At 47.1% G+C, this 24287-nt stretch overlaps 1 protein-coding gene across 2 annotated transcripts in view; it reads right to left on the reverse strand.

Annotated features, from left to right (window-relative positions):
• Gnb4 (G protein subunit beta 4) overlaps positions 1–24287 on the reverse strand; it is a 45413-nt gene that overhangs the window by 16657 nt on the left and 4469 nt on the right. The window contains exons 2-6 of one of the 2 annotated variants that reach the window (XM_038347534.2): positions 10198–10293; positions 8268–8306; positions 6989–7095; positions 3052–3115; positions 1068–1230 (exon numbers count right to left, since the gene is read on the reverse strand). In XM_038347534.2, coding sequence (XP_038203462.1) covers positions 1068–1230; positions 3052–3115; positions 6989–7095; positions 8268–8306; positions 10198–10254 — 430 coding nt within the window. In that variant the 5' untranslated portion in view covers positions 10255–10293. Of the gene's footprint in view, positions 1–1067; positions 1231–3051; positions 3116–6988; positions 7173–8267; positions 8307–10197; positions 10294–24287 lie in introns of those variants that run through there. The other variant, XM_038347535.1, reaches the window with a different exon arrangement.

A 24287-nucleotide genomic window follows, 5' to 3' on the forward strand; every position in this document is an offset into this window, starting at 1 on the left:
ACAGGATCGGGATAAAAACCTATACTCGGGCAACAGGGCCCTGTCAGCGGACCCATGTGGCTCCGCTTTAATGATTCCAGATCCTCGCTGTCTTCTGAGGCTCTCATGTATCACACAGGAGCACTCAAAGTGGCCGCATCAAGCGCGGTAGCCCTGTTAGCAGCAGCAGTGTTTAACCTTGACACCGTGACCAGGACACTGTCATCTACAAAATCCATGCTTAAGAACCAATCAGTTGGGTTTTAAAAAATTTGTGAGGAGTGTTTTTATTTTCAGTATATTTGTGACAGTGTGTTGGGCTACATTCATAGCTTCCCTGGGCTCCGTGTAGTCTGTAGGCTGCAGCTTGCACACACCTGAGAGAGTGTGTTCCTATAGCTTATAACCTAGGGCAGAATGGGCCAGCACTGGGGAAGACCCTAAAAATAATGTGAAAGCGATATGGGAAATGCAACATCTGCATGGTTCCTGTCCATCAGCATCCCAGAGTCCCCAAACGGCAGGGAAGCACTATTGAGATCCTGTAGGAAAGCGGTCAGCTGGCAGCACCCAAACCACAGACGGGAAGGATAGGAGTGGCAGCGGCCTCCTGAATAACAGGGCCCGGGGACTAAGCATCGCTGCACGGTGTCAGTGCTGCTGGTGACATAATGATTCCACCTGCACAGACAATACAGTCCCAAACCTTATTCCAGGGCAGCAGAAAGTGCAGAAGGCTGGATTTGCTTTCTTTTGTATTTGTTTTTAGGATTGTCTGGATTTTTTGGAGGGGTAGCAAAATTTATCATGCTTACAAAGCAATACAGTTATATTTGAAAGAAGAAAACATAGGGGTAGGAGTCCACCTCCATGCAGGGTGTATGCTCAATGAGCTCAAGGCCCCAGAGGCAGCCCCCCGCACCAAAATGAAGTAACAATGACCACTAGCATGTGCACTCTGGGAGCTGGGACTTTTCAAACCACAGTAACTGCTGCTTCCCTTTTCCTCTGGACACAATCCACCAGGTATCCTTGCTCAGCTGTCAGGAAGGGGGAGACGGGGGACCGAGCAGGGGTAAATGGCTCACCTGTGTGCCCTGGCAGTTCCCTGCTCACCCGCACGTTCCCCTCACGAGTCTTCAGGTTGTATATGGAGCAGATGTTGTCCAAGCCTCCACAGGCGACGTAGTTCCCAGATGGGGCATAGGCGCAGGTCATCACCCAGGATGACCTCAGCGGAATGGCGTGCATCTACCACACAAACAAGGCGCAGAGGCCTGGGGTCCGTTATGGGGAAAGACTACAAGGGTGTTCAGTGCACTCCTAAACCTGCGTAGGACGAGGCAAGCTTTGCTGGAAATCAGGCACAGCCAAGAACAGGCAGGAGCTCGGGAAAGGAGACCTCGTGACCTGGAAACACCGCAGGCACATCGGATGAATGCCCCTTTCTGTGTTAGCAGGCCACCTGCATTTGAAGTGTTCATTTCAGGGATGGTTTTATTTTTTAATTATGTGTCTGTGTGATAATGGGCAGTGCCCTCAGAACAACAGGTACTCAATGCCCTAGAACCGGCACTACAGGGAGTTGTAAGCCCTGGATGCAAGTCCTAGGAACCAAACTTGGGGCTTCTGGAAGAGAGCAGCAAGAGCTTTTAGCCAAGTGAGCCGCCTCTCTAGCCCCAGAGCCCTTCCAATGTTTTAAATAAAAGCAAAGCTATACATATTTTGTTTTTACTTTTTGAGAAACTGTCTTCATAGATAGCCCGGTTGGCCTGGAGTTACTTATGTAGACCAGATTGGACTCAAAGAGATCTGCTTGCCCCTGCCTATTGAATAAGATGTAAAATAGGAGTAAAGATTTTAGCAAAATCATTGGCACACCAGCATTCAAAAGAGGATTATCCTGTGCTGAACACTGAACCATAAAAGGGACAGAGCCAGTTGGAATGGCTTTTCCAAGGGGCCTGCATGAGTGCCCTTGTCCTAACAGGCATCCATTCCAGAATCTCAAGGAGACTTAGACGCAGGTCAGGTGGAACAGCTGAAGGTGTCTGATCTACCAAGACTAACCCCCACACAGGGTGTCCACACATCCTGGGACAGATACTACCACGCTTCCTCTTGACCTAAAATAATATCATAAAAGTGTATCTGTTTTTCTGGTTTAGGAAAATAGGTTTGAATACCAGTTAGGATACAAAAGCTGTTAGCTTACAAATTAGTCACCTTTAAAGTCTCAATCAGGCTGAGTGTGCAGCTCATGGACACAGCACCTGCTGTGCATGGGCAAGGCCCTGAGTCCCAGCCTCAGTACTCAGGGGAGAGGTTTAAGGACTATTCATCTCACCAAATACTGCTTCCGAGTGCACAGCCAATTACTGCTAATGCATACAATGTACGAAAGTACGTGACATAAAGTATGCCCCTCTCCATGTTTACACTGCTACTCAGCAACCTGAAATCAAGGATTCCTTATGCCGGGTACAGTAAGAAAATCCAGATCTTCACTATTAGATTTCAACAAATTCAATGTGTCTATCTTCTAAGTCATCCAGAAAAGCTAGGGAAAAGCTGTCCAGGAACCACCGCCCATAATCTACCCCAAACGAAAAAGGCCGGTGTTATTTCATCCTAGGGACCGGAAACTGTAAAAGTTTGTGTCTATATAACAATTAAGTCTTCACAGGCAGGTGTGGTGCTGCATGGCTGTAAACTCAGCACTGGGGAGGTAGAGGCAGGGCACCTAAGAGCTGAAGGCCAGCCTCAGCAACAGAGATTTCAAGACTAGCCTGGGCTAAACAGGAGCCTGTCAAAGAGAGAAAGAGGGGTGGGGGGAACAGACAGAGAGGAAGGGAGGGAGGAAGAGGGAGGGAAACTCAAAGCAACACTGAGATTGTTCTTACAGGGTGTCCCTAGAAATAAAAAGAGCTCAGCACTAAAAGCAAGTGTGTCCTAATAGCGGGTCTCGATCTAGAATAAATTCATCTCAGAAGGAGCAGCTCTGAACGAGAAGGAACTGCCAGGCGTTAAACAAATACAAGATCATTTAAGAGAAAGATGAAGAAATTCTACCTTATTTGTGGTATAGCTATCCCAAATAATTAATTTTCCATCTTGGGATGCACTGACTAGTAGCCTAGAGGAGAAACACAAGAACAGTTGGACACGGAGAGGAAACATGGTTAATTAGTTATGCATTTCATCTTTGAAGGACACTTCAGAAGAGAACACACAGTTTTTCCAATAAAACCTATATACCGAAATAACTTTTCTGCCAGCCTTTAAAAACGTTATATTCCATGCTAAGCACTCAGAACAGAAAGCAGAATATTTAGCCACTGACTTAAAGAGTCTCAGACAGAGACTCAGAGATTCAGTTTTTCCCTTGTGACATTTTAGTTACCCATAAAGTTTTCAGTGGATGCTAGTGGAGTGGCTTAGTACTGACTGACAGGTTTAGTGACTTCACAGGAGACCCACATCCCATCCAGCCTAGGCTGTCGCCCAAGAGCCTGCGAGTGAAGGGCCGTGCTGTGGGTACCGTGGAAACCAAAGAGCCAAAGACATAAAAGGACTACATTAAGGGTTGTTGCATTAATAAAAGGACCATGTGTGGGCTGGGCGTTGATGATACGTGTCTTTAATCCCAGACAGAGGCAGAAACAGGCAGGCACAGGTGGATCTCTGTGAGCTGGAGGCCAGCATGGTCTACAGAGCCAGTTCTGGGACAGCTAGGGCTACACAAAGAAACCCTGTCTCAAAAAAAAAAAAAAAAAAAAAAAACAAAAAAACAAAAACAGAAACAAACAACAAAAAGGGCAACGTGTAGGAAATGGAGTTTTAACTTTTTTGTACTTTTTAAACTATGTATACGTGTGCTTGTACACACACTGGAGTTCAGGTGCCGTGGAGGCGGGGGGGGGGGGGTGTGTGTGTGTGTCAGATTCCCCTGGAGCTGGAGTCATAGGTGGGTGCTGGGAATCGAACTTGGGTCCTCTGGAAGAGCAGTACATATTCTGAACCACTAAACTGTCTCTCCAGCCCCAGAAACTGGCATTTCCAAGAACAAAAGATAAACTGTATCCTAGAAGGGGTACTGATGAGTGAACAGAGACAGAAAATTCTGGGGAGTTCCAGGACCTGGGGCCTTCCCGTTTGTCATGCAGCTGGAAACACAGATGGGGCTACGCTGCAGAGAGCTCATGAGAAAGCTCCACTAATTTATGAATTCTTAACTATGTGGTCACTTGATTTTTGTTGTTGTTGTTCTGTTCTGGAATTGTGCTTTATGAAGAGAGGGACAATTAACAAAAATCACTCTGTTTTCTTCTCTGCAGGCAAAGGTTTCCAATCTAACTATGTTATAGAAGGGGAGGTCCAAAAGTGGGCTGGGGGGACCAAGGAAAACCTGACAATCAACTCATCCATTCTGCTGACAGGAGCAGTAACCCAGGAATTAATTAGCTGGAAGGGGAAGGCAGGTTCCTGGGTGATATTTGATTTTTGAAGAAAAAAATTAAGAGAATAATCACTAACATTGGGTTCAGTAATTAGACTTTGGGTTAAAAGTCTAGAGTATCAAGGCAAATTCATTTTAGATTGTTAAATCATATTTATTGATTTTATGGGTGCGGAGAACAGAGGCCAACTTGCAGGAGCCACTCTCCTTCTACTTTGGGGGTCCTGGGGAGCAAATTCAGATCATCAGGTGGCGGGAGCTTTTCCCCCACTGGCCCAGGGCAAAATTTCTATCTTAAATTACAGAAAAAAAAATCTGCCTTAGCTTTATGTAAGTTGTCAGTAATATAATTTTATTTCTTTCCTTCAAAGAGGCACATACACTATGTTAGTGTATTCAATACCCTCCCCACTTATAGATCAAGATTATATTAAATCAGAAACAGCAACAAAATGATTAAAAACTCAAACCATCATAGAATAACAATAGCAGATGTGTTACGCCTGGGGAGTAAAAGATTATTCCATTGCTGGACCTGGTGGTGCTAATCTTTAGTCCCAGCACTCGGGAGGAAGAGGCTGCAGACCTCTGTGAGTTCAAGGCCAGCCTAGTCTATAAAGAGAGTTCCAGGACATCCAGGGCTACACAGAGAAACCTAGTGTGTGTGTGTAGAGGGGTATTCAATCAAAACACTCATTTTGTATAATTCAATCTTTTGTAAGTTAGTTAAGTATAGTAATATCCATAATTTGGACATTAATTTACTCAAGCATTTGCTTATTAACTGGTATTTTAATATAAGTCTTGGCTAGGAATGGTGCCTAAACCTTGTCAGGTTTAAAGGAAATTCCATATCCCCAAATTCCAAAAGGTCTCTGTGGTGCCTATTAGCACACCAAAGCACACACTGGCCTCCGAGTTCCCTCTTTCACAAGTCCCTGTTAGCTCTTCTCACCTCCTCCCTCCCCCTCACAGGCTTGCCACCCCCAGCTACCCCTTCTCTGTCTCCCTCTCCCATCTTCCTCCTCTCACAGCCAGGCCCAGTCTCTGCTCTGGACTTTTCTGGATGTCTCTGGATGTTCCCCCTAACCATACTATGGAGCAATCCTGTGGTCGGTTTATACATACTTGTGATTCTAGCTCTCTGGAGCCTGAGTCACCAGAACAGTGACTTAAAGGCTAGCTGGAGCTACTTAGCAATAACCTGTCTTAAAAGAAACAATCCCTCCCAAAACAAATAGTTTTGACATATTTTTAAAAAAACACATTAAAACACTCCTCTGTAAAGATAATGTCTGTCGCTATAAAGGTTTTACTAATCTGCTTGGAAGACAATAAATCACAGAAAGTAGACTTTGTCATAGACTGCTCCTCCAAAAACACCCCAAAGGTGTTTGCTGACCAGGCCTGTTAGAGGTAAGTGAAATTTAAGATGCCAGGAAAGTGTTGTTTTCCAGGATTGAGCAGGCATTAGGCTCTGTTCCCATAACAAAGGAGACAACTCTGATTTACAAGCAGTCATTAGGCCATCCCCATATCAAAGACCAGTCCTCTAACAGGCTGCAAGGAGCAGCCCAGGGTCACAACCAAAGTCCAGGCCTGCCATCAAGCCCCTAGTGCCAAGAACAGCATCATTTGCCCTGGGCAAAAGGACCCCGGATAACAATGGAAAAGTATACACTGGTGTACTTAAAATAGTTCTGGCAAAAGGTAGGGTCTGCTGTGCAAATCTCCCATATGCCTAAAGGGCCAGACTTGCGGTCTCCTGTCTGTTTAAACTCTTCAAAGCCAGGACGTGAAGGAGATTTACGGATGACAGAGCTTGTGGAACGCAGAAGCCTCAAGTGTCCCTAAGCTAGTGAAAGCTCACAAGACCAGCTCCACTTCGAGCATTCGCCAGAGCTGGATGAACACTATCTTAGAGAGCTTTTTCCTCTAATAATCTCTAAAGGTGCAGGGCGATTTCTCACTGGGAAGGCTTATTAATTCTAGAACACAGAAAGAAATCCTCCTCTAAATGGTTTCCACAGTGGGCTGGGGCGGAGGCAAGGGAAAGTGGGGAGAGGGGGAGGGAGAACTGTGGTTGGAACGTAAAATGAATTTTTTTTAAAAATGCAGTTGTGCCCAAAAATAAATAATAAACAAATAGTTTTCATAGGTCACTAGATAAAGATCTTTTTGAGAAGCATATTAGAAACTTTAAAAACTATGTATTAACACTATTACTACTCTGTATGTTTATGTCTACTTGTGGGCGCGCACGTGGAGATTACGGGACCACTTGCCAGACAAACACTTTTAGCCAAGAAGCCATCTTGCATGCCCTAAAAACTCTGTAAGCTTTAACAAGTCGGAGCCTCTGGGTTTGCGCCCCGCGCTGGAACAAACACAGGGCTCTAAACCTGGCAATGAATATTCACTCCTAGTACAAGGAGCATGTTCGTAATTGACACCTTTTCTACAACACTGCACAAGTGAGGTTCGCTTTGAAGAGAGAAAACACAAACAATGGTTCCTGATGAAACAACTTCAGAAGTGACAGCCACTGACCTGGAATCATATCCCCAGTGCATGGCGTAGATCTTAGCGAGGTGGCCACGCAGCGTGCGCCTTGTCCGCATTTGTATCCGACCCACGGAGTCCATGTTAGACGTGATCTTTAGAAATTGACAACAGCATAACTCTTTACCTTAGACATGGCGTAGATAAAAAAGCAGAAACAAATTCGCAGCAGCTGAAGGTGATTCGGCACAAAGAGAACAAGAGCATCGCTGTGAGTTCGGTTCATGGAAACCATGATTGAACAGGGGTCATCCTGTGTGCTGCTGGGGCTGAAGAGGCTTTTTCAGCCGAGGAGGTGCAGTAAACAGACGTGCAAACTTTAACAAAACTCCAACCACAGCGAGAAGGAAGAGGGGTGACTGGGCAAACTGCCCTGCGGGACGGCTTCGTCAAGAGAACTGTCTGCAAAACATGCCAGTCTACAAATATTTTAAAGGTTTTAGGTATTAGTGTATGGGTGCAGTGTGAGGGGGGGGGTGGAGGAGAGAGAGAACAGGAGGTACAAGCTGAGGTCAGAGGGCAAGTTCTTTGTGGCGGGCGCCCTTCCCTCCTCCCACCGTGCTCCAATTCTGGGGATCACACTGAGGTCTTCAAGCTTGCATGGCAATTGCCTGGCCTCAAGCCCTCTACCAAACATCTATCGGCTAGCCCCTATCAGATAGTTTATAAAGAACTAGGGAGAGGTGGCCTGGGTCTCTCAACACAAAGCAATGACAAACACTGGAAACTCTTACCATCCTGGTTTGATACACCGCATAAGTACCCAGCTGTCACAGTGTGCCCACAAATATGGACACACCATGTTTCGATAGAAAAAAAAATGCACCAGTCACAAAGGGAAACTAGAAATAAGTGACTAAAGAAGGAAAACATTTATAACTGTCTGTAAGAAAGCCATGGAGCTGGAAAGATGGCTCAGCATTTTAAGAGTACTGTCTGCTCTCCCAGAGGACCCAGGTTCAATTCCCGGCACCCGCATGGCAGGCAGCTCACAGGCATCTGTAATTCAGTTCCAGGGGATCTGACTCTTTCCTCTGGCCTCTGAGGGCAACACACACACACACACACACACACACACACACACACGTGTACACAGAGAAACAGCGTATTCAGCATATACGAAAAGACTCAGAAGGTGCTGAACTAGATGCTCCTGTGTGTCATGGCGCTTACTGTCCCGCAGACTCCTATTTCAGCAGAAACATCTGGATGTCACCCTACTGTGATACTTCACGTGAACCGCTGACATGAATGGGGGACACTTTACCTGAACCAGCGTGGCATCATTGCAGGCCTTCCTAGCGTCCTAGAACAAAAAAAAAAACAAAACAAAACAAAAAAAAAAGATGACATGTTAAGACGGGGAAACCTCTAGACTAATAGGCTGTGTTTATTCAAAATAAACCTTTACCGTATCATATCATCTTATTTTTAAAATTTTCTGAAATACACTTTACCTAACATAAAAGGGGCCGTTTTAAGGTACACTGTTTAGCAGTTTTTCAGTAATTCAGAATTGAACCACATCATAATCCAATCTAGGACATGTTTACCGTGTCTATCTGTCTGTCCCCAATCTACCCAATCCAATCCCCTTTTCTGCACGCCTTGGCTTCTCCTCCCTCCACTCTGTCCTTTCGGTGTGAACTTGCCAATCAGACCTCTCTTGTAAATCAAGTCATACAGTACATGGCTTCTTCTGCTTTGCATGTTTCCAGGGTTCAGCCATGTTACTGTTTGACCCGCCCCCCTTTTAGGGGATCGCGACCCACAGGTTGAGAACCACTGGTCTTGAACTAGCCAATCATCCATGCTGGCCAGGCCCCCACCACATCCCAGGTCAGCAGGGCTTCTCCTGCTTTGCCCTTCACTGTTCTTTTCTCTGGAAAAAAAAAAAAAAAGCAGGCAGCTGTTGGGCTACTTAGAGCACAGTCTCCTTCCTCCACCCGCTGCCAAGAGGCTACGACAATTCTTTCATTTCTAGATTTCCTTCCTGGATGTCCCCCAGTTCCCAAAAGTTAAGTGTCTGTTTCACTGATGCCCCTTGGGGCACTTACTTCCTGAGACTCGCTTACAGACTCCTCCCCCGGAGCTTGCCCACAGCGCATGGCAGCTCTTCCCCACAGAAGGATCCAAAAGTCTCAGTATCATTTGTTTGTTTTTGAGGTGGACAAGGCTAGCCTTGAAGTCAGGTCTCCTGCCCAAGCCTAAGCAGTGTAGAGCAACCAAAGGCCTGGGCCGCCCCGACCAGTATTCTAGGTGTCATTCAGTTTATCATCTGTCCCTTCTCTGCTGTGCACTTTAGCTGACTTCCAAGACAGACAGAGAGGTGTCACCTCTGTCCTCTAGAATGCTCGTTTTTGCAGCATAATACTGTTGAGATAAAATTGCTTCAAGTTATATGGTAAGATCTGTCCCACGTATCCCACTCAAAATCTCAGTGTGTGAAGAAGAGGCTTGTTAAATGCTTCCCATTGGCATATAATAACTACGGGTTTCACTACATTTTCATCTGGGCGGAAACTGGTTTCGGTCACACCGTCCCCCGTAAGCCTTCTTCTCTCACACCGATCCCTTCCTGGATGAGAATGCATCATTACACCTGTCTCTCAGCTAGATTCGACATTCTACTTTTCATTCATTTTAAAATTTTACTTTGTGTGTGGGGGCATGTTTGCCACAGCACGTATGTGCAGGTCAGTGGACAGACGTCAGGAGCCTGTTCTTTCCTTCCATCGTGTAGGTCCCAGTGACAGAATTCAGGTCACCAGGCTTGGCACCAAGCACCTTTACCCACTGAGCCATCTTACCCGCCCTAGGTGTGTTTCTCATTTCTCTATTCATTTTTCAGTGTAAGATGTCATTTGCTAGCATGGGTAGTTGGCTTGGAAATGATTTGGGGAAGAGTTCTCTAGAAACATGATGAAAACACCTTAACCATTTCCACAATGTTTCCACGAGACAGGGTCTTGCCTAGCCCAAGCTGGCTTTTGAGCTCGATAAGTAACAAAGGCTAACCTTGAACTCCAGACCCTCCTGTCTCTACCTCCTGAGTGCTGAGGCTGCAGGTGTATGACATCACAGCTAGCTCAGGCCAGCCACTTCTAGTCTCGGGAATGATTTAGTATGTGCTGACGGTAAACTAAACGGTAGAAACGAAGCTAAGCGGTGAGGCTTCAAAGTGAGGCATTGCCTACCTGGATCTGATTCCGCAGCTGCTCAGCTTCCTGCCTCAACTGTTCCAGTTCGCTCATCCTTCCTGACCGTTTTCCTCAGGCGTCCCACGTGAAGAGCTAAGGAGGGGGGTGTCAATTAACTTCTATTTTAATCGACATGTAAAGCATGAAAACACAACGTTTTAGTCCTTCCAAAAGTAGATGAAACTAGCACTATTACTGGAACTTAAAAATGTTTAATAAATAAGCATCTAGATAATTTACAAAGTATGACAGGAAAGTTGTCAAGACCAACATGGAGTCCTTTCTGCCAAACCTTCTTCACACATGCATACCGATGAAGGAATGTTCAGAAATAAACACTTTATGAAGGGGAATCTGCATACACATGTGCCCACAAAGGAATATTCAGGAATTTCTGCAAAGGAATTATCCCACGTAAGCGATTCGAAGGTAGCCAGCTCCCCTGAGAACCCACACCAGCTCCAGACACAGCAGAGTGAGCAATGCTCTTTGTTTTCAGCTTGGATAGACAATCCTCTTTTGTCTCCTTCCTCCTGTCTCCTCTTTTCTTCTTCCCCTTTCCCTTTTCGTTCCCAGCATCCTCAGATGCAGACACGCTGGCCTGGGGCCTTTTTCAGCATCACAACTATCCATGGTTCCTTGAGCTCTTCTCACCCTGCCCCTACCCTAAACTTCACCCATTCATGGGCCTCCCTTCCCCTGGCTTCTCAATCCTATATAACCTTGGTCCTTCGGCCCCTTTCTCGGCCTTCTCCTCTTCCTTTCTCTTTTCTTCCTCTCTTGCTCCCTCCTCCCCTCTCTCCTCTCTCAGTTCAGTCTACTGGCCACGTTCAGTGCACTACTTTCTCTCCCTGCTCTGGACCCTTTTGGTTGCCTCTGGCTGTGTTCTTCTTCATGTCTACAATAGAAACCTTCTCCTCGACCACACCTCAGAACAGCCAGTCCTCACGTTATACATCTGGTGCTGCAAAACCCCACCATACACAGACAGTTGGTCTTTCTATCGCTTATTTTAGGTCAACGATGATCAGAAGATGAGGAAGAGATCTTGAGATGGGGTACTTAAGACCAAACCACAGGAACTGATAACAGACAGGTCCATGGAGAGCCTGCCTTGTGATGTTTCCTGTCCTTGTTTGTTTTTGAGACACGGTCTCACTATGTAGATCAGGTTGGCCTCCAGCTCAGAGAATCTCCTGACTTTGCTGCCCCCCAAGGCATACACCATGGCCAGCCTGAAGTTGGTTTGAATGGAACCTTCTGCTTCCACCTCCCAAGAGCTAGACTACCAGATGTGGTGGCTGGGGTGAGAATGGTCCCATGACTCATATATCTGAATACTTGGTCATCAATTGGTGGAACCCTTTAGGAAGGATTAGGAGGCGTGGCCTTGTTGGAGTAGGTGTGGCTTTGTTGGAGGAGCTGTGTCACTGGTGGTGGACTTTGAGGTTTCAAAAGCCCATGTCTCTGTTCTCTGCCTCCAGTTAATGGGTCAGGATTTGAGCTCCCAGCTACTGCTCCAGCACCAGGCCAACCTGCCTGCCGCCACACTTCCCACCATGATGGTCATGGGTTCACCCTCTCAAACAGTAAGCAAGCCCCCAATTATAAGTTGCCTTGGTCATGGTGTCTCTTCACAGCAAGAGGTGTGGACCACCATACCCAACTTGGGTGGCTTTACATGCAACTCAAACTTAATATTTCAAAGCTGATCTCCAACATACCCCGATTCCCCTGTATTTCAGTCAGTGGTAATTCTATTGCTGTAATTATTTGATCTCAAAAAATCCTTGGAATCATTCATTTCCACTTCCCTCAGAACTTCCTGTCTATTCCATTAGTGATCCTGCCCGCTCTGTGTACTGTATTGCTCCTCATGGCTTGTTCAATGTGCTTTCTTATAGAACCCAGGGATGGCTCCACCCACAATGGGCTGTGTCCTCCTTAATCAATCACCAATCAAGAAAATACCCTACAAGCTCACTTACAGTCAGATCTTATGGAGGCATCTTCTCAATTTACGTTCCCTCCTCTCAGGTGACTTTAGCTGGTGTCAAACTGACGTAAAGCTATCCAGCACACTGGGGTATCACTTCCTATGTCCTGTCCACCATCTTTTGAGACAGGGTCTCTCAAACGAGCCTGGAGCTTACCAAGCTGGCCAGACTGGCAGCCTCTCAGCACCAGAGGTCTGCATGCCTCTGCCTTTCCAGTGTTGTGGGATAAGCTTTTTGTACACCGTGAAAATGTGTCTCTGCCAAGGCACCTTCTGACTGGCTTAATGAAGAGCTGAATGGCCAGTAGCTAGGCAGGAGAGGCTAGATGGGACTTCCAGGGAGAGCTAGAAACTCTGGGAAGAAGAGAGGCAGGATGTGCCAGTCAGACATGGAGGAAGTGGGACGTACTGTACTGAGGGGAAGTAGTGAGCTACATGGCAGAATGCAGATCAACATAGCAACAAAAATGGGTTCATCTAAGTTTTTGTTTGTTTTTGTTTTGTTTTTAAAGATAGGGTTTAAATGTGTAACCTTGGCTGTCCTGGAACTCGCTCTGTAGATCAGGCTGACCTCGAACTCACAGAGTTCTGCCTGCTTCTGGCTCCCAAGTGCTGAGATTAAAGGCATGTGCTACCACTGCCCAGCTAACTGAAGTTTTAAGAGCTAGCTGGGAACAAGCCTAAGCTAAGGCCAAGCTTTCATAATTAGTAAGAAGTCTCTGCAGAGCTGGTGGTTCAAAGAAAGTCTGATGACTCCATTCCAGCACTGGGATTACAAGTGCACTACTAGGCCAGGCTACACACACACACACACACACACACACACACACACACACACACACACACACGTTCTGGAAATTAACTCAGATCTCATGCTTGCAAGGCAAGCACTTTACCCAGTACAGCTTTCTTCCCAGCCCCTAACACTGAACTCTCGACCTTGACCTTCAGAGGCTAGGCAGCAGTGTTCAGTCTCTCTCTCATATCCACACACACCCTACATACACCCCTGACCTCTTTCCCCAGCTCCTGAAAAGCTCTTGTTGCTCCCTGAAGACCCCCAGTGAACCTTGGTGCTTTCCGACCCGACCGCTTCTCTCTCTGGGATGCTCCTGCTCCGGATGTCTCCACTGCAGGTTCCCCTCGCCCGCTCAAATGTCACCCCATGGCACACACCACTTTCACTCGCAAGACCTTTTGCCTTGCCTTATTTCCAACACTACTCAGCATGTGTTTACTTATTTCTGCTCAATACAATGCGCTGACTCGAAGCAGGGCCTTTCTCTCTTCCTCTGCTTTATTCTTTACCAGCGTCAGCACCTAAGACACTTTGGTCTCCAGTAAATAAACTAATTTCAAACAGAGTAAGAAATAAAGAAAATTCACTCTTAAGAGTTAGAGAAGTCACTGTGGCAAAAGGAGAGATTACTGTGTTGGGAAGAGAAACTAACTTTACAATACCCCATGCCCAGGAACCCAGAGAAGCTAGGTAACAAGAAGACATACATTGATCCCCCTGGGAAGGGGAAGCAGACAAGACCTCCTGAGAAATTTAGGAGGCAGGGTGGAAGAGGAAGGGGAGTGGAGAAGTGGGGAGGAGGAGAACATGAGGAAACAAAATGCTTAAGAAGGGGGAAGGACAGTGAGGGAAAGGAAAGAGATATCTTGATTGAAGGAGTCATTAAGGGACTAGCGAGAAACATGCCACTAAGGAAATTACCAGGAATCCACAAGGGTGACCCCAACTAAGACTAGAAGCAGCAGTGGAGATGACGCCTAAACTGGCCTTCCCCTGTAAACAAATTGATGACTACCTTAATTGTCATTATAGAACCTTCATCCAGCAACTGATGGAAGCAAATATAGAGATCTCAGAGACCAGTCCAAGAGGCTACTGAAGACCAGTCCAAGAGAGGGAGGAGCAATAATATGAACAAAGGGGTTAAGACCATGATGGTGAAACCCACAGAAGCAGTTGACCTGAGCTAGTGGGAGCTCACTGACTCTGGACTGATAGCGGGGAAACCTGCATAGGACCAAACTAGGCCCACTGAAGGTGGGGGACAGCTGTGAGGCTTGGGCAGTCTGTGAGGCCACTGGCAGTGGGACCAGGATTTATTCCTAGGGCTTGAACTGGTGTCTAGGAGCACATTCTCTGTGAAGGGATAGCTTGCTCAGCCTAGATATAGAAGGGAGGGCCTTGGTCTTGCCTCGAAGTGAAGTGTCAAGACTTTGTTGACTCCCCATGGGAAGTCTTGTCCTTTCTGAGGAGTGGATGGGGGGACGGGGTGGAGGGAAGGTTGGAACAGGAGGAGGGGAGGGAGTGGGAAAGGCGGTATCTATGTAAAATGAGAAAAGTGTATTAAAAAATCTTAATTAAAAAAAAAGAAAAAAATGCCTGATGCCCTTATCCTATCCACATCTTATGGTGCTTGTTTATCATATTTTCTTATTTTCTACACTTCCCATATATTAAAAATGAGATCTGTAGACTACAGTATATTCAGGTTCAATATCCATATTGGGCAAGAAGCCTTGTTGGTGATGCTGAGTAAGTCAGAATGATTTACTAGAGTTCACGAAGAGGAGCCAGATATTAGCAATGTAATCTACCAAGTGAGTCCTCACTTTCAACCAACAGCTTAGCTTTTGAATTCACTCACTGGATCCATACCATTAATGGCTAACCAAGTTTCTCCCCTGGTGGGAGGGAGAGAGGGAAAAAGAGAGAGGTGGAAGAGGGGAGAGGGGAGGGGAGGGGTGTGCTACAGCCTTCCCTCACGTGATCACAGGTACATCTCAAACTCTCTTGACCTTGGCATTGTTCACACAAAGCTGATTTTGCAGGCATGCAGAATCCAAGTATTACGGGTCATGATGGCTGCCACGAGACTATAGAGGAGAGCCTGGTGGCCATGCGGCATGCTGTGGGGTCAGTCCCAACATGTAGCCCCTCGTAGGGAGACGTGTGATAGAGATGAGGGAGTGAGGCTGATGCTGAAAAGGAGATACAGGAAGATAAAGATCCAGACAATGTGTAATGCGTAAGGAAAGCTACCGACGTCAGACATAGCCAGCATGTTATGGAAGCCACACAGGCTGCCACCAGGAAAGCTGCAGAAAGCCCTCCACAGCCATGGTGTACCCAGGATGACATATAGGGAGCATTAGGATTTATGTCAGCCCCACTGGGATTTGGCCTTGCTCTGGGCTGATTGTTCCTTACTATCCTCCTCCTCTCTTTTGAAATAAGAATGTCAACCCTGAACCTGAACTCAGACTGTGTTTGCTTGAGTCTTAGAGGATACTTTGAAGTTGGCCTTTTGGATGATGCTGGAACAATTAAAACTTTGAGGGGGCTCTTGATGTTTGCACTGTGAGACGGATGTGAGTCTTTGGGAATGGTAGAGGACTATGGGATGGGTCTGTGTTTGAAAAGCTTCATTCCCGGATGTTGCTATGGAGAGGGAAGACTGTTGAAAAGTCTGTAGTCCATGGGGTGGGCATGTTCTTTCTTGCCTTTTGTTTTTTTTTTTTTTTTTTTTTTTTTTTTTTTTTTTTTTTTTTTTTTTTTTTGGTTTTTTCGAGACAGGGTTTCTCTGCAGCTTTTTTAGAGCCTGTCCTGGAACTAGCTCTTGTAGACCAGGTTGGCCTCGAACTCACAGAGATCCGCCTGCCTCTGCCTCCCGAGTGCTGGGATTAAAGGCGTGCGCCACCACCGCCCGGCATTTCTTGCCTTTTGTCTGATGCCTGAGGAGCTGAGTGTTTTGCTCTGCTACAGTCTTGTTACAGGTCAAAGAAACTGAGAAGGTTCCTTCATGGACTACAAGCTCCCCAACCAGGAACCAAAGAAAGCCTTTTGCAAGACGACTCTTCACCTGAACACAGTTCTGAACTCCCTTTAGAACTTCTAACAAGGGGAACGGAGCAGGATCCCAGTTCATCGTGAGAAGTCAGAGGGCTTGGCCTCGCTCATCTAGCCAGCTCCAGTTGGAAAGGGGACAGGTGTTACGAGAAGCCATCTGAAGTTTCCTAAGCTATGAACCCAGACAGTCAGGACAACTGCAAACTCGCTGTAGATGACACCAAAGCTGACCTTCCACACCTTACCTCTCATCTCTACTGTTAAAAAAAGAGAAGCTGGCTTTTTACACCCCTCCGCCTCCCTGTTCCGGACCCTGGGATTAACTTCAGGGCCTTGAACACGATGGGCAAACACATGACCCCAAGCCACATCCAATCCAAGCCCTCTAAGTTTACTTCTAAAAAAAATCAATTAAGAACACATCATGTACACACTTCACGTTAATCTTTTCTTCTTATTCAACAATCACTGAATAATGGACAGCTTTCATAACGAAAGAATTTAGCATGAACCCCTAGACAGACTGGAAGGCATGCCTGGGCTATCCCAGAGGCTCACCAGGGAAAACGAGAACATGGCTGATTTGAGCCCATCAGGGTGGTATGAGCCTAGAAGACTCAAGAAGGACTTGAGAGAGGGAGATATAGAGGGAGGAGGATTATAAATTCAAAATCATCCTCAGCTACGCAGTGAGCCCAAGTCAGCCTGGGCTACATGAGATGGGGAAAAGGGGAGAAGAGAGGGGAGGGAAAACGAGCAAAGAAAGGAAAAGACAACATCAAGAATTTTTATTTTTATATTTTGTACCATGCATATGATTGCCTGCATTTATAAAGGTTTATGCACCACATGCGTGCCTGGGTGCATCTCTGGAACTGGAGCTATAGATGGCTGTGAGCCGTCATGTAGTGTTGGGAGCTGAACCTGAGTCCTCTGTAAGGGAAGCAAGTGCTTAACCACTGAGCCATCTCTCCGGTCTCACATCTGCACTTTTAAAGAGCAACTCCTTAAATCCAATGCTACAACCAATCACCGATGAACAAGGCATGTGCACGGAGAGGGGTCAAGCAGGGAGCACTGCAGCGACCAATATTTAAATGAAACTCTTCCAAAATTAGGGGAATGCAAACTAAAGTGAGGTGAAGTTTCACCCCTGTAATCTGTCAGGAGCTGATAAAGCCGATGGCAAGCCTCCACTCGGACCCTGGCGGCCAGCTCCTGGAAGCCCTTGGGCAAGCCTCTACCATGCCATGGATGGCATGTGTATCTTTCAATCCGACACTCTCTTTCCATTTCTAGATGCAGAAGCCCCAAATGCAGATACTCTAGTGCCTGCACCCCAGAACAGGGTGCCACTGTTCAGAAGGTGTCGAAATGTAAACAAATCACAACAGACCTGCCCCTGGCAGAGTGGGTGAGGGCAGTGCCACACAGTGTTAGGACACAGCAACGAAAGCCAGTGTTCCGATTAGACACGACATAACAAGTCACAAAAAACGCCACGGAGAGAAAAGCCCGGCACAATGTTGCTTACAGAATTTTAAGAAAAACAATGAAAACCAAACAGTGTATTAAGATGCATGAATATTGCCAGATGCACACCTGTGATCTCTGTCTGGGGAGGTGGAGGCAGGAGGATCAGAAATTCAAGGCAGCCTTGCTTGCGTAGTGAGTCTCGAAGTCAGTCTGAACCAAGAGTCTCCCTAGCTCAAAAAACCCAAAGGAAGAAAATGTATAAATATGCACTTTAACTTCTTTAAGGGAAGGAACACAACTTGTCGCAAGCAGTAGCTCACAGTCTGATTCCTCCGCTGAGCAGCGATTACAGAGCGAACGCTACTCATAACCAAGCATGCTCCATCCAGCCCGAGGCTCCCTGGGGACCACCGTTAAATGCAATGAAACAAAACACAAGGAGAACAGAACATGAGGCTGAGACAAGTTGTTTGACAGCAGGGGAAGGCTGGGATGGCAGTCCACACACACCTGGCACCCAGCGACACCCATCCTCCACGATGCCCCTTTCCAAAGGGCGTCTCCCTCAGTCTGCTGCAGTACGAATCCCACCTCCTTACTGCAAACTCTATCTCTGTGACTGTCACAATATCCAACCTCTCACACTCTCTTGGACTTGGCTGTTCATTCTGTTTCTTGGTTGGCCCCTTGCTTCATTCATTTCTCAGCTACTTGCTTTTCTCAAGATTCTAGGTTCACACAGCTAATCAAGAAACTCCCCTCCCGGGAAGAAGAAAGATTAAAAAGGAATCCGAGATACATCTGAGACACCTGGCGGCCGGGAGATGACTCTGTTGGCAGAGTGCTCGCCATGCAAGCATAAGGAGCTGGTTCCAGCCCTCAGAACCCATACACCTTACCGGGGTAAGGTGTATTTCACTATTCGAACACTAGAGAGCTGGAGCCAGGCGGTCCCTGAGGTTCATTAGCCAACCTGCCTAGACTGATCATTAAACCCCAGACCAGTGAGAGACCAGGTCTCAAAATAGAAAGGTGCTTGAGGGATGACACCGGAGGCTGTACTCTGTGCACACACATGTGCACACACACACGCACACACACGTAATACACACTTGTATCTACACACATATAAACACAAACCCATGTGCTCACAATGTCCATAAGACACTCATACTTCCTCCCTACCCCCCACTTTCCACGTGTAGGGTGTATTTCTGCATGTTTTTAAGTGTGTGGGAATCATCCCGATGTGCTTTTTGACCTGATTCACCGACACAGGGTCTCTCAATCAAACCCAGAGTTTGCTGATATGGCTGATCCTGGTAGCCAGGCCGTTCTGAGGCTCCCCTGGCAATGCCTTGCCCACCCTGTGTATGTAGGGTCTGGGGATTTGACATCATGCCTATTTGGCAAGCATTTTAAAACTCTGAGCTCTCTCTGCAGCCCTCACATATCCCTTCTGAGAAGCACCAGGAATGCAATGCCGAGTGTAATCTCCAAAGATTTTCCCCAGTGGTGAATTTGCTCAGCTCGAACTGGAGCTGTGCCTCACAATTAACTGAAGAGGTGGAACTGACGTCAATGCGGCGAGCTGAAATTACTATTTTTTTACAAAAGCATTTGATGCCATGATGCTCCTTGATTGCTGCAGCTTGACTAAGTGTCTCAGCACTGAGTATCTGGTTCCTCCAGTTTAGACAACTATCACATACCGAGAACTCTGCAGAGCCTCCTGTCAGGTACCTCTGAAAAGCCGGGCTGTGCCAGTAACATGTACCAGAAGACGACAATGAGCCATTGCGGCCACACAGATTTATTAATAAAAGAAAGCAAGGCAGCTGTGCAATACAATGGCCTCCTCACAAGTCTTACAACATCCACACAACTTTTGCCACAGCGAGGCATTCTGCCGTCGCCACAACGCTGCTGCTGTGGGAGTCAAGGGCCTTTCTGTCTATCGGAGACGAGGACCTGCAAGCTCTTAGCTACTGAGAATCTCCACACAGACTGCAAAAGCTCACACGAGGCATGAAAGACACTAAGTAGTTAGCGTGTGTGCGGTACGGGTGTGTTGACGTTCTCACACACGTATGTGTGCCATGCATGTATATGTGTGTGTGCAGGCAGTTGACAACAGGTGTCAGCGTACTTATGTATGCATGTGTGCAGTGCATGTACATGTGGGTGTGCAGGCCCCAGGTTGACATCGGGTGTCTTCCTCAATCACTCTCCACCTTATTTTTTGAGACAGGGTCCCTCACTGAATCTGGAGCTTGCCTATTCAGTTAGGCTACCTAGCTGGTGAGCCCAGGGGATCCTCCTGTCTCCTCCCCACCACTGGGACTACAGGTGCCTACACTGCCTCAACATATCCCAGATAGACCTGGGACAGCAACCCAGACAGGTAGGAACGAACACTTCTGTAGTAGAATGCAAGGGAATGCACAGTAGGCAGCCCTCAGAGCAACACCACGCTGGGCAGTGCACACTAGAGCCCTCAGAGCCATGCCACACTGGGCAGTGTACACTACAGCCCTCTGTGCGACGCCACGCTGGGCAGTGCACACTAGAGCCGTCAGAGCAACACCACACTGGGCAGTGCACACTAGAGCCCTCTGTGCGATGCCACGCTGGGCAGTGCACACTGGAGCCCTCTGTGCGATGCCATGCTGGGCAGTGCACACTGGAGCCCTCAGAGCAATGCCACGCTGGGCAGTGCACACTAGAGCCCTCTGTGCGATGCCATGCTGGGCAGTGCACACTGGAGCCCTCAGAGCAATGCCACGCTGGGCAGTGCACACTAGAGCCCTCTGTTGACAAATTCCAGTTTCCTGAGATAACCGTCTAGCATATTCCATTCATTTATTTAAGGAGAGGGCTTACTATGTAGCCCAGGCTAGCTTAAGCCGTGTGAGTACTGAGTTCTTAGGCATGGCTTTACTATGTCCTATTTAGTTCATAGAAATCTAGAATAAAACTGCCCGCTCTACACTTTAATTCCCCTAATTTATACTACAGCACATGCCAGGTAGGGAACAGAGGTCAGAACTAGGTCCTAATTTCACATTACCAAATAGTGAAAGTCCAGTATCTACACCAAGTCCTAGGCAAAGTGTTCTGGTGAGGGACTCAGAGAAATTAGGGAAGGGTTGGAAGATGGCTCAGGAACTATGAGGGCACACACTATACCACATGAATAAATCATCTTTGTAAAAGCTAGGAGAGAACGAGTCCTAAATCAAGTGATTCACTATTAAATTCCCACTTAAAATACTAGAAATTGCCAGGCACGGTGATATTTAATTCCAGCACTCAAGAGGCACAAACAGGAAGATTTCTGTGAGTTCAAGGCCACACTGGTGTGTGTGTATGTGTGTCTGCGTGTGTGTATGTGTGTTCCGTCTGTCTGTCTGGAAAGATGGCACAGGGAGCAAAGGCACTAAATTTAATCCCTGGGACACACATAGCAGAAGCAGCCTAAATAGTTGTCTGCATAGTGGCATGTACACACCTTCATCTAAACATGTATATACACAAAATAAATGCAGTAAAAATTTTAAATATACATAAAAATCCTAAGACTCTGGGCACCATTTCCCTGGTGTGCTCTATTCCCCCCGCCCCCGCTGTGCTCCATCCCGCCTGGTGTGCTCCATCATCCCCCTCCCCCCGTGTGCTCCATCCTGCCTGGTGTGCTCCATCCTCCCAGTATGCACCATTTCCCAGTGTGCATTCTGGAGACCTCTCCTCCCAGATGTTCACAGAACGTGCCCTTCATTCTGCTTTTGAGTAATAAAAATGAAATTCACATAAAACGAAATTTCCACCATTACTGGGGATTTGAACCAGTAGCTAGAACAAGGTATTGTGCTTTCAGGTATAGAGAAATCAACAGAATTCTATCTATCCTGTGCACAAGGAGACTGATCCCTATGGTCTTCCCAGCCTAAGTTATCAGCCTCTACAGACTCATCTTCTTTTCATTCTCTGTGATCAGAGGACTGAACCCAAGGCTCTCTGCACACTAGGCAGACACTCTACCAAATGAGTTTCCAGTTTAGTGGTTTCTTTAAGGGAACCAATCATCCAGTTTGTGACCCGAGTTTTCCAATTTTTGTTTCTCTCTGGTGAACTATGCACTCACACATGCTTGTTAGAATCACCTCCACCTGCTAGGCAGTGATGGCGCACGCCTGTAATCCCACACTCGGGAGGCAGAGGCAGGTGGATCTCTGTGAGTTCTAGGCCAGCCTGGTCTACAGAATGAGTTCCAGGACAGCCAACGCTACACAGAGAAACCCTGTCTCAACAAACAAACAAACAAACAAACAAACAAAACAAAAACAAAAGAATTACCCCACCAGAGGGCAGTCAAGAGAAAGGTAGCTGTGTAAAGCCTTGGGAACTCACTGGCTTCCAGAGAAGCTGTACAGCATCGCTCAACAGTGCTGGGGGAGTCTCTGAACAGCGTCTGGTATATGTCAAATAGCATCCGTCAAACACAAGAGCTGGAAATACGAGTGCTTACACTCATTCGGCCAACCACATCCTTATCCATCCATCCAGTGCCTGTGTCAACCATGAACCAGGAATATTCCCAGCTCTGGAGTTACAATAATCAAGAACCAAGATTCTTATTGCTGTGGTACTATAATGGAATATGTTAGCCACCTCAAGATGAGCGTCTGGGCATGCCTGTGGGGATTATTCTGATTGTGTCAACTGAAGTGGGAAGGTCCACTCACTGTGGGTGGCACCATCGCTGGGTCCTGGGCTATAAAGATGGGAAGCAAGCTAAGCAGTAGCACGGACGCTCCATCCATTGCTCTCTGCTTCTCTGCAGCCTGTACAATGTGACTACCTCACGCATCCACTGCTGCGGTTTCTCAGACAGCAACAGACTGCAGCTCGAACCGTGAGTTGAAATAAAACTCTGACCTCCAACCTGCTTTTATTAGAATATTTCATCATAACAAACAGAGCAGCCACTAAGCCAGGTCCTCTATTCTCATCTGTTTAGGAAATGAACCCAAAGCAACACACAATAGAACATGACCCAACTTTAATTACACTCAAAAACTATGTAGGAGGGCTGGAGAGATGGTTCAGTGGTTAAGAGCACTGCCTGCTCTTCCAAAGGTCCTGAGTTCAATTCCCGGCAACCACGTGGTGGCTCACAACCATCTGTAAATGAGGTCTGCTGCCCTCTTCTGGCCTGCAGGCATACACACAGACAGAATATTGCATACATAATAAATAAATAAAAAAAAAGAAAGTGACTTTGTAGACATTTATAAAAAAAAAAAAAAAAACCTATGTAGGAAAACATCCAAAGCTAGATCACGGCGTGATTAGGGAGGCTGTTTTAAAATAAATCAATTTAAGTAAAGTTGAATGATATCAGGAAATGAGCCACGTCTTTCAAATGAAAAGCAAGCCAGGCATGGTAGCACACGCCTATAACCCTAGCGCTGAGTCAGAAGACTTGCCACAAGTAAGAAGCCAGCCTGTGTACACAGGGAGACAGTTTCAAAAGAAACAATAATAGGGCTGGGGGTGTGGCTGGGGATGGCAGGATGCGGGTCCCAGGCATGAGGCCCTAGGCAGAACAGGAAAAACAGAGCCTCTAAGGCAACCAACCTGGATCAACAGGCAATGTGATTCTGAAGGAGATGGGGAGGGGGAAGGGGGGAGAGGGAGAGGGAGGGGGAGGGAGAGGGAGAGGGAGAGGGAGAGGGAGAGGGAGAGGGAGAGGGAGAGGGAGAGGGAGAGGGAGAGGGAGAGGGAGAGGAGAGGGAGAGGGAGGGTAGGAAGTGAGATGGGGGTCGGTGGCCCGTAGGCCTGCTTTGGGAGCATGTAGGCTTCTCATGTACCTGGGGATTTTTTTTTAATGGACTGTCATTATTCATTTGGTGCTTGAGTTCCTCCAGACTGGGCTATGGGGAGACTTCCAAGCTGTGTCCTTCTGAAATTCCCCAGCACTGCTTGCAACACTCTGTACTTCCTAGCACAAAGTTCAAGGCTCACCCTATAGCTTCCCCATCCCAGCTCTAGAGTCATTTAGAAAAGGGACTGGCCATGCTCATGGCTACTTCAGTGTCACGCTTCCAGGCTTTCACCAGCCAGAGCTAGGGAGTGTGTGTGTGTGTGTGTGAGAGAGAGAGAGAGAGAGAGAGAGAGAGAGAGAGAGAGAGAGAGAGAGAGAGAGAGAGAGAGCGAGAGCGAGGGCGTGAGAGGGGGGATAGAGTGTGTGAAGAGTCTGTGTATATGAGTGTGTGTGTGAGAGAGAGACACAGAGGAGACAGTGTGTGTGTTTGTGTGTGTGAGAGAGAAAGCACATGCGTGTGTGAGACAGAATGTGTGTGTGTGAGAGAGAGAGGAGATAGTATGTGTGTGTGTGTGAGAGAGAGAGAGAAAGTGCATGCGTGTGTGAGAGACAGAGAGAGAGAGGAGACAGAGTCTGTGAGTGTGAGTGTGTGTGAGAGAGACAGAGACAGAGACAGAGAGAGAAAGCGCATGCGTGTGTGTGTGAGAAAGACTGTGTGTGAGAGAGAGACAGAGTATGTGAGTGTGAGAGAGGAGACAGTGTGTGTGAGTGTGAGTGTGTGAGAGTCTGTGTGTGAAAGAGACAGAGACAGACAGAGAGAGACAGAGAGACAGAGAGACAATGTGTGAGTGTGAGAGAGACAGAGAGAAGAGACGGTATGTGTGTGAGAGACAGAGAGAGACAGAGACAGTGTGTGTGTGTGT

Source organism: Arvicola amphibius, chromosome 11 (genome assembly GCF_903992535.2).
Source record: "Arvicola amphibius chromosome 11, mArvAmp1.2, whole genome shotgun sequence".
In the NCBI taxonomy this organism is placed as follows: Eukaryota; Metazoa; Chordata; class Mammalia; order Rodentia; family Cricetidae; genus Arvicola; species Arvicola amphibius.